The sequence below is a fragment of the Bufo bufo genome, chromosome 1 (assembly GCF_905171765.1).
Source record: "Bufo bufo chromosome 1, aBufBuf1.1, whole genome shotgun sequence".
Taxonomy (NCBI): Eukaryota; Metazoa; Chordata; class Amphibia; order Anura; family Bufonidae; genus Bufo; species Bufo bufo.
In genome coordinates, this window is record NC_053389.1 from 65081596 (window position 1) to 65092729 (window position 11134).

Sequence of the window (11134 nt, forward strand, 5' to 3'; positions counted from 1 at the left end):
TCTACAGCTTCTGAGCACTTACCTAGATGCAGACGTTAAAAAAAAGTGCTCTCATAGTTGCTAAGAGACACCTTTGGTGTCTGTCAGAAACAAACAAACATAGGATTGGCTTTTTTGGACGAACGTATTACTTTAGGCTGTTAAGGAAAATAGGACTAAAAATTTAGAAACCAAACCTGCAAAGAAAAAGGAGATGAAAGGATTAGAGGGTAAAGTTTTTGAAGGAAAAGACCTGAGCCATTTCGTTACTAATAAAACAAAGACGTTTTTTGAATTGTTTGGCATCCACGACGTGACGGAATACTGCAGTGATTCTCTAAGAAGCCATGTGAACGCTCTTAAGGTGGTCAATGATACCGCAGAAAGAGGAATCGCTCTGAATTGGTCAGGGACGAACAACAAAAACAATTCTTGTTGAGGGTAGTAGTCGAGCATCACGGAAAAGTCGTCGCCAACCTAACAAAAGAGGGGATTGCATTGTTCAAAGTTGATTAATATAACACGCGTTTTGCCTATCGTACTACCTATTAATCTTAGTGTCTAGCTTTAATATTACTTTAAGTGTTAGATTTCTAGTTTTCCCAATAAAAGTAATTAACATTGAAAAATGCCTACTTTTACAAAACTGATCAAAGTGTGCAACCTCTAAATATTATCCAATCTTCTTGAAATTTGGCATATGTATCTTTTACATCACTGAGATTCGGGGCGTAAGCAAAGTCTGCAAACATTTAATTTTTTTCCATTACAAAATGAAACACCCTAGTGGGGCTGAAACATGGATCCTTCACAGATGGAGAACACGTATGGATTTTCCAAACGGACACGGAAATGTGAACGCGGCTTTAGGTTGGGGCTACACAGTGCAGCCATAGAAATGAATTGCAAGCTGCCACAACCCTGCCCGATTTGCTTGCAATTTTGGGGTCGGGCAGCTTGCGAGTTGCACTGTGACGCCATTCGTTTTTACGGCTGCGCTGCTACACGGTCACATGATGAGTGTCACACCCAAGATAAAGATCACTGTGTAGCACCAGCCTTACATTTACTTTTTCCTTACATTTTCAAAATAAAGTCTCGTAGTTTCGGTCCGCATCTGATCCAGATTTTTTGCGGATCAGATGCGACCTCATTCATTTCAATAGGGATGCAAAAGATGCGGACAGCACTGTGTGCATCTGTATGTCCAAGACCCTGCACGTTTTGCGGACAAGAATAGAGGAAAAAAAGGAGACAATGCAGCAGCACTCTGCAAATCAGACAAAGTACAACAATGCTTACAAAAATTATGGTGCTAATACTACGCTTATTTATAAAAGCGAGATGCTTGGTCAATGCATTTTGTACAAAATCATCTAAGCACGTATGCCAAACGTCAAGGCGATCTCTGTTACACGGGTCCTAACACTAAATACTACCTGTTATGCGCCATAATGACCGCCATAAAATTCAGGGAGTGTTGGACCCACATGCATGCTGAGCCCACTCTATACCCTTCCTGGTGCTAGACAGCTTCCAATGAAGATGTGGCACTCCAGCGAGTCGTGCACTCCTGATTAGCCTGTCTGCCCCATAGGTTGATTTTAATTATTTTCAGTATAAAGCTGTGGCCAGCTCTCACTACATTCATTGGAAGCTGTCTAGCACCAGGAAGGGTATAGAGTGGGCTCAGCATGCATGTTGGTACCTGCATCCCTTGTAATGGAGGCCATTATGGCACAAAAAATGGAAAAAGGCAGAGTGGATCCAACATGCATGTGGGTCCAACACTCCCTGAATTTTATGGCGGTCATTATGGCGCATAACAGGTAGTATTTAGTGTTAGGACCCGTGTAACAGAGATCGCCTTGACGTTTGGCATACGGGCTTAGATGGTTTTGTACAAAATGCATTGACCAAGCATCTCGCTTTTATAAATAAGCGTAGTATTAGCACCATAATTTTTGTAAGCATTGTTGTACTTTGTCTGATTTGCAGAGTGCTGCTGCATTGTCTCCTTTTTTTCCTCTAGGTCTTTGCCATGGCGGCGTGCACCTGCACATTGGGAGGTGCTGACTAACCCCTCCTTTTTTTGCAGATTTGCGGACAAGAATAGGCATTTCAAACAGACCTTGTGATCTGCAGAAAGGAAATGCGGACACACACGGACGTGTCCATGAAGTGTTTGCATATAAGGCAAATGCTAACAGGATCAGTGCACATAATGCTTGACAGCAGAGCAGCTGTCAAAATTCAGGGTAGAAAGTTGTATTGCTAACTGTAGCGACACTACAACTCCCAGCATGCCCTGCGGCCTGTACAGTATGCGGATAGGTGTCAGCGTCTGCTATGACTTAGAATGTCACGTGGCCCTCTGACGTCAGAGGGTCCTCTCGACGCATGGGCTATCTAGCCAAACCCATTCTCGATTGGAAAACTACATTTCCCGTGAGCCTTTGCGGGCGGAAGTGACGTTTAAGCGTCAGGTCAGATGACCGCAGAGACTACAGAAACATGGCGATCTTCAGTGTTTATGTGGTGAATAAAGCTGGCGGCCTGATCTATCAGCTGGACAACCAGAACCCGCGCTCCGAGACAGAGAAGACGTTCAGTTTCCCGCTGGATCTGGTTCTCAAGGTGCACGACGAGCGCGTGCTGGTGTCCTTCGGGCAACGGGACGGCATTCGAGGTGAGAGATGGGAGCGGTCAGCGGTGACAGGCTTCTGTGACCGTTAGTCTGTCTCTGTGGCATGAGGGCAGATTGATATAGGGGTGCGCAGTGGAGGCGTTTCCGCTGACAACCAATGAGGTTGCTGCTGACATTGTAGGCACTTCTCTTTAAAATGAAAGCTCCAGTCTGATTGGTTGCGATCAGTGAGGCAATGAATAGATCTGACCAATCATAGTGCAGCTTTCATTTCTTACAGTGCACTCCAGGAATGAAAGCCGTGCTGCGATTGGTTGCTATCGGCAACCTGAGGGAACTGACCTGACGGTGTGAACAGAGCTGGGTGTAAAGCTGTGTTTACACCCATGTTTACTACTTTTTTGTCAGATTATTGTCCACTGGATTGGTTATCAGTGGGAGGCTGACAACTAGGACCCCCACCAATAAGTTGTTTGAGAAGGCCCGCCGTTGTGGTCACATGCCCTGGGTGCAGCTCAGCCCCATTCCTTTGAATGGGCTGAGCTGCGACCGGTCCAGGCTACGTGACCGATGGTCGTAACATCACATGGCCTAGGCGCTAGGGTAAGCAGTGACAAGGCCATAAAGCTCACAGGAACGGTTGGCTTTCTCAAACAGCTGATGGTCGAGGGTCCCGGGTGTCGGACTACCTTTGATCACATGGTGATGACATATCCAGAGGATAGCCCCTTAAAATGGGTTGTCCAGGATTAGGAAAACATGGCTGCTTTATTCCAGAAACAACCCCACTGGTGTCCATTGCTTGTGTCTGGTGCTGTGTGATCGGGATTCTCATCTTCTTTGTGTGGTGCCAAATCAATTAGAAGTGTAAGTATGTGTACACCATACTGCTTTATAATGAGAGCAGACACACTAGGTGGTTTCATGAAAGCATCTTCTCACCACTTAATTTATTCACTCCACTATCCCTGACGTCGGTTCTTCTCAGTGCCGTAATCTCGCGCAGAGGGAGACGGCGCATGCGCAGTTGACTCGTTGAAGCCGGTGCCAGTAGTCCGCACGGGTGTAGACTACAGTGTCCACTGCGCGAGATTACCGCACTGAGAAAAACTGACGTCAGGGATAGTGGAGTGAATCAATTAAGTGGTAGGCGGTGCTGGGCTCCAACATATTGTGGGACAACCCCTTGGGCTCTTGACAGAGGTGATTTACATATCAATAAGATCAGTTTTATAAGAGTCTAACGCACACAGAGCATAAACAGTGGGATCATTGTAAACACTGCATGGAGACTAATGGGCACATATAAATATCACTATGGCTAATCCTGGCGACAGAATCCCTTTAAGACAAAGGAATGCACATGAGGCTCACATATCTGGTTTGCTGCCATCTAGTGGACGAAAAGGTGTACTACAGAATGATTACATTAGGTTTTATTTCTCTAAATATATCTCTCACAGTCTAGTACTGCATCTCAGCTTCATTGAAGCGAATGGGGCTGAGCTGTAATACCACGCACAACCTGTGGACAGGAGTGGTGCTGTTTTTGGGAAAAAGCGGCCTTCTTTTTGTATAGTCCTGGAGTACCCATTTAAAATATGAATTTCTCATTAAAAGAGCACGAAATATCACAATAAAGACATGCATTTACTCCGCAGGATCAACCCTATGTGGCATTATGCCTGGTTTAATAGAATTGATCCAGCTGACAGATGCACAGTGGTATTTTCACGCGGATTTTGGCGCATATTCTGCAATACACCAGATGAAGTGTGCATCTCATCTGCTCCTCTGCAGAAACCTCAGCTGCGTGCGGATTACCGTAGGCTACTTTCACACTGGCGTTTTGGCTTTCCGTTTGTGAGATCCGTTCAGGGCTCTCACCAGAGGTCCAAAACGGATCAGTTTTACCCTAATGCATTCTGAATAAAAAAGGATCCGCTCAGAATGCCTCAGTTTGCCTCCGTTACGTCTCTATTCTGCTTTGGAGGCGAACACCAAAACGCTGCTTGCAGCGTTTTGGTGTCTGTGTCTGACGGAACTGAGCCAAACGGATCCATCCTGGCACACAGTGTAAGTCAATGGGGACAGATCCGTTTTCTATGACACAATCTGGCACAATAGAAAACGGATCTGTCCTCCATTGACTTTCAATGGTGTTCAAGACGGATCCGTCTTGGCTATGTTAAAGATAATACAAACGGATCCGTTCTGTCTGTGAAGATCCATGACGGATGATTCAATGGGCTCTTAATGTAAATCCTCGGCAGAAATCTGAAGGTCTTGGGTTCCACAGCTGAAAAAAAATCCACCATGTGAACATTCCTAAAAACCTGTACACCTACGAATGGGAATCCATATCGGCGTATGTCCACAGGACAGCAGGGTAACACCCAGAGCTTCGGGCGGATTCACACGACTTCTGCTCAGTCCAGGGAACACGGAGCCATGTATCAGCCGCATCTCCCGACCCGACTGCATTATAATTATTTATGATCCTATCTGAAGGTGGGTCACATTGTCCATGTGAGTACAGTGCAATAGACCCACAATCAGATAGGAACTGACCGTATCGTAGATCACACGGGCCTTGTTTCCTGGACTGCTTGTGGTCGTGTGAATCCGTCTTCAAAGCCCAGATTAGTAGACTTCAGGAAGAAAATGTGTGACCTGTGCCCGGTCTAATTTTACGGTATGTACGGTCATCATGAGCGTTGCTGATGGGTTTTCTACTTTACATATACTTACTGGATCCATCCTAAATATACATAGTATGTGATCAGTGGACGTCCAGTCTTCAACATATCTAGGAAGGGGAGTCCTGTTTGCAGGAGGGAGGTGGCGGCATAGGCACAATGACCCTTCATTATAGTGAACAGGTCATATGAAAACTCATCCGCATGGATGCCTCCTGTACGCTGTAATGTAGAGTGGCCCTTTAGGTACAGCCGTCTCTAATAGAGGACACTGACGGTAATGTGTGGCTCCATAGGTGCTGTCCATGTGAGGCTCCCATGCGTGGTGATTTACCGCCACTGCTTTGCCATGTGCTGATTATGGTGATTCTCTCTTTACAGTGGGACATGCCGTGCTCTCCATTAATGGGATAGATGTGAATGGCAAATATACAGCGGAAGGAATTGAAGTCATGGAATACCTGGGAAACCCCTCCAATTATCCTCTCTCCATCCGCTTTGGGCGGCCCCGGCTCTCGTCCAATGAGAAACTTATGCTGGCCTCCATGTTCCACTCGTGAGTCACTGTATGATATGCCGCATTCTGTCACAGCTACCATACCGCAGTTGCCTTGGGATGGACATAATTGTCATGCAGATATCTCGACGTGTCACAGCCGTATACCTGTAGACGGAGGCTCCTGAGTACTTATCGACATTACATTAAAGGGATTTTCTCACTTTAGCAAATGCTATTTATCACAATGTCTCCCTGGTTTTCCAGTGTGTTCAACTGTATCTGTCCCAAGGATACAGACACAATTGAGACGAGGGTTCTGGGCAGCTGGCTGAGAGGAGGCACTAAAGGGACATCATACTGTGAGGGGAGGCACGAAAGGGGGCATCATACTAGGGAGGGGAGGCACGAAAGGGGGCATCATACTAGGGAGGGGAGGCACGAAAGGGGGCATCATACTAGTGAGGGGAGGCACGAAAGGGGGCATCATACTAGGGAGGGGAGGCACGAAAGGGGGCATCATACTAGGGAGGGGAGGCACGAAAGGGGGCATCATACTAGGGAGGGGAGGCACGAAAGGGGGCATCATACTAGGGAGGGGAGGCACGAAAGGGGGCATCATACTAGGGAGGGGAGGCACGAAAGGGGGCATCATACTAGGGAGGGGAGGCACGAAAGGGGGCATCATACTAGGGAGGGGAGGCACGAAAGGGGGCATCATACTAGGGAGGGGAGGCACGAAAGGGGGCATCATACTAGGGAGGGGAGGCACGAAAGGGGGCATCATACTAGGGAGGGGAGGCACGAAAGGGGGCATCATACTAGGGAGGGGAGGCACGAAAGGGGGCATCATACTAGGGAGGGGAGGCACGAAAGGGGGCATCATACTAGGGAGGGGAGGCACGAAAGGGGGCATCATACTAGGGAGGGGAGGCACGAAAGGGGGCATCATACTAGGGAGGGGAGGCACGAAAGGGGGCATCATACTAGGGAGGGGAGGCACGAAAGGGGGCATCATACTAGGGAGGGGAGGCACGAAAGGGGGCATCATACTAGGGAGGGAAAGTACTGTTGTCCCTCAAATTTCTTTTATTTTTTTGTGGCTCGGACCTTCACCATGTGGTAGATCCGGGTATGTGGATCTTTAAAAAACGTACCCCTGACCTAGGCGCAGCGCTGCCCCACAGGAGTGAATGAGGCTGAACTGCGATACTAAGCACAGCCACTATATAATGGACAGCACTGTGCTGGGTGAGCTGAGAAAAGGCTGTGGTTCTACTGCGAGCACAGGTGCCTACTCAAACAGCTGATCAGCGGGGCCCAGGTGTCGGACCCCCACTAATCAGATACTGATGATGTATCCAGAGGATAGGTCATCAGTATAAAACTCCAGATGAACCCCTTTAAATGGGATTTATTATCAGCAGTATGCAGTCTACATGGGGACCAAACAGTGTTGTTCGTCCCCAGTTTGCATTGGAGAGTGTAAAAAGTTCTTGTATTGGCCTGTGTAAAAGGATCCTAACAGAGGTGGGCCCCTTCCCCACCCACTGTAGCGTTCCCTACAGACGCAAGTCCAAGGCGTGATCAGTGACTGTAACGTTGTAAGATGTCCCTGATGAACTATTGCATTTTTTTGCTTTTATTTTGTGTCTTCAGGTTATTTGCCATTGGATCTCAGCTCTCCCCAGAGTCTGGAAGCTCCGGCATTGAAATGCTGGAAACGGACACCTTCAAGCTGCACTGTTTCCAGACCCTGACTGGTGAGCTGACAAATGTGCACAGGGTTAGAGAAAGGGAACCCGTCAGTGTCGCACGATTAGATTTGGTATTGGGCAATATTCCAGAATAATCTATTAGAGGAGATGAGGCAGTGTTTTGTGGGGATTTTGTTGCAGTCTTTTGTGTCCGTTTTCCTTTCCGGTTTTGAGATCCGGTAGTTCGATTTAATACAACCGGCTGCATCTGTTCCGTTCGGATGCGGTTGTATTAAATCTAAAATTAACAAGCAGGATCCGGCACCATGATGGATCTGCATAAATGGATCCGTTACAATAATACAACCGCATGCATCCGTCATGAACAGATCAGTTTGTATTATCTGTAACATAGCCAAAATGAGTCTTGAACTACATTGAAAGTCAATGGAGGACGGATCAGTTTTCTATTGTGTCAGAGAAAACTGATCCGTCCCCGTTGACTTACATTGTGTGTCAGGACGGATCCGTTTGGTTCAGTTTCGTCAAGCAGGCAGCGTTTTGGTGTCCGCCTCCGGAACAGAATGGAGACTGATCGGAGGCAAACTGATGTATTCTGAGCGGATCCTTTTCTATTCAGAATGCATTAGGACAAAACTGATCCGTTTTGGACCGCTTGTGAGAGCCCTGAACGGATCTCGCAAACGAAAAGCCAAAACGCCAGTGTGAAAGTAGCCTTACATTGGTTTTTAGTGCCGGATCCGTCTTGTTAGTTTTTGAAAACTGGACACAAAACCGCAGTTTGCAGCGGTTCTGTGTCCAGCATGGGAACGCAACAAACTGACACTGAATGGATTCTGGTGCACTCCGTTCTGGTTTGGTTAGTTTTGTCTTTATTGACAATGAATGAGGACTAAACTGAAGCGTTTTCCTCTGGTTTTGAGGAAAACGCAGATGTGAAAGTAGCCTAATGCTGCCATGCAGATGCCCTGTAAAATAACCACGAAAGCTACAGGCACACAACAGTTAAAAAAAAAAAAAAAAAAGTCTATAGTCTAACTAGTCTATTTTTTGCACAGTATCATTACACAGCAGAATGTTCTGTGTACAATAAGGCTCTGTTCATACATATTACATATACTGCTCCTTGTTATTATGGATCATAATCTCTTTATTGTTTCTTTGAAGGTATAAAGTTCATGGTGTTGTCAGACCCACGTCAGGCTGGCATAGACGCATTGCTCCGCAAAATTTATGAACTGTATTCTGACTATGCTCTCAAAAACCCGTTTTACTCCTTGGAGATGCCAATTAGGTAATGGAAAAAACCCCACATATTTTTATGCATGTATCTCTTTCATGTCTGAACTTTCCTTCCCCTGTTCTCAGCATCACTGCATCCTGGCAGGATGTTGACATGCAGGACTTCCTGTTTTCCTCAGCTTCCTGCTGGATTTTCTAATTAAACTCAAGATTCCTTGCTCTGTAATGTTTCACAGGGCTTGCTCCACCTAACTAACATGGAGAGGGGAGTTGTAGAAGGGGTGTGACTATTGCAGAGGGAACAGTATGGCAGACAGAACAAGCCTTGTGAAACATTACAGAGCAAAGCATGCCGGATTTGGTTAGAAAGCTGAGCAGGAAGCTGGAGAAAACAGGAAGTCCTGCATGTCAACATCCTGCCAGGATGCAGTGATGCTGAGAACAGGGGAAGGAAAGTGCTGACATGAAGAACAGGTATATGGCCAAAAATGTGCAGTGTTGGGACCAGAGAACCCCTTTAAGGAGTAGTTGCTTCAAGACATCCACTTATCTAAAGTCAGCCACCTCAGCAATAAGAAGTTGATAAGGTGGGTAAAGGGGTGGGGGTTGTGAGGGAGTTTTATATGGCCAAAAATAAAGTGTAGTATAACATGACTGAAATGAATATCTGACTGTGTAATACATGGCCGCTCTGTATCCACCAGAATAGAAGCTGATATTACCTGCTCTCAGGCTCATAGAAAGAAGCAGTGACCCCACTCTTTGATGCCAATATGTCCTCATTGGTCATGTTGACAGGGACTACCCTCCTAAGACAAGCCCTTTAGATGTTCTCCATTCACAAAGAGTTAGAAAACCGTGAAACGTATCTACAAGTTGTTTTTTCTATCGAAGATAAGTGTTTGGATAGACCTACTGACAAATGACTCCCCTCAATTCAGAACTTGTTTCTTTTAGGTGTGAACTCTTTGAACAGAATTTGAAGTCTGCCTTGGAAGTAGCAGAGAAAGCCGGAACCTTTGGACCCAGTTCTTAGCTTGCAACACCAGAATATCCTTATGAAAAGCAAGTGCGCAGGCCATTGCAGGAACCTTAATGGCTGAACATGCCTTGCACTGCCTTTATTGTATATAGTGTAAAATTGGTAACTTATAACTATAATTTGATATTAAGCACATGTGAGCCGCCACATACGCAGTTTTTTTATGTGCTGCCATGTGGGTGTAGTTTGCCCCACAATACTTAGCCTTTCAAGCCCGTTTTAAAAGAGACCCTACAGGGGTTTTCTTACCTCAGTAAATGGCATTTATCCTGTAGAGAAAGTTAATACCAGGCACTTACTAATGTATTGTGATTGTCCAGATTGCCTCCTTTGCTGGTTTAAATCATATTTTTTTTTATCACATTATACACTGCTCGTATCCATGTGTTGTGGCCATCCTGCAATCCAGCAGTGGTAGCCGTGCTTACACACTATAGGAAAAAGCTGCAGGAGTGCACATAGGCAGGCTCTTTTTCCTATAGTGGACAAGCACGTCCACCGCTGCTGTATTGCAGAGTGGTCATAGCGCCTGTATTAGCGCAAAAAAATTATACAAGCCAGCAAAGGAGGCGATATGGACAATCGCAATACATTAGTGTTGCTGTGTATTAGGCCTCTTGCACACTAATATGTGCGTCCCGTGGCCATGCTGCGACCGCAAATTGCGGACCACAATGCATGAACATCCATCGTAGGGCAGCCGCAGCGGATCTCGTACCCATTCACTTTAATGGTTCCGCGATCTGGCCGTTCCGCAAAAAGAGAGAACATGTCCTATCTTTTTGCCGAACGGAAGTATGGGACGAAACCCCACGGAAGCGCTCCGTAGTGCTTCCGTAGGGTTCCGTTCCCTGCTTCCGTTCTGCACCATTCCGCATCTCTGTATTTGCGAACCCATTGAAGTGAATGGGTCCGCATCCGTGATGCAGAATGCACACGGAACGGTGCCCGTGTATTGCAGATCTTCAAATGCGGTCCGCAATACGGCCACGGAGCGCACACGTTTTTGTGCAATAAGCCTTAGTTTTATCTACATAATAAATGCCATTTTCTGAAGTGAGAGAACCCCTTTAAGATTCTAGCAGTCTGTATTGTGTACATTAATGTCACTATTATGCCATAAAACAATAAAATCCTAATGTTATTTCGTTTTATCCCTATAACAGTCTTCCCTGTGGAAAACCGTATCCTAATACTGCATTGCAGTCCCAAGTCTTAGGCCTCTTTCACACGGGCGTCATGTTTTTGCCCCGGATAAGATGCAGGTGCGTCGCGGGAAAATGCACTAGTGCAAAACATTGTAATGTGTTT

At 46.2% G+C, this 11134-nt stretch overlaps 1 protein-coding gene across 1 annotated transcript; it reads left to right on the forward strand.

Annotated features, from left to right (window-relative positions):
• The first annotated feature begins 2458 nt into the window (after positions 1–2458).
• On the forward strand, positions 2459–10646 carry TRAPPC4 (trafficking protein particle complex subunit 4). The gene is made up of 5 exons (XM_040425382.1): positions 2459–2668; positions 5707–5881; positions 7481–7584; positions 8707–8833; positions 9739–10646. Exons 1-5 carry the CDS (start codon positions 2494–2496, stop codon positions 9815–9817), a joined length of 660 nt encoding a protein of 219 aa, XP_040281316.1. The 5' UTR covers positions 2459–2493; the 3' UTR covers positions 9818–10646.
• Positions 10647–11134: the final 488 nt, after the last annotated feature.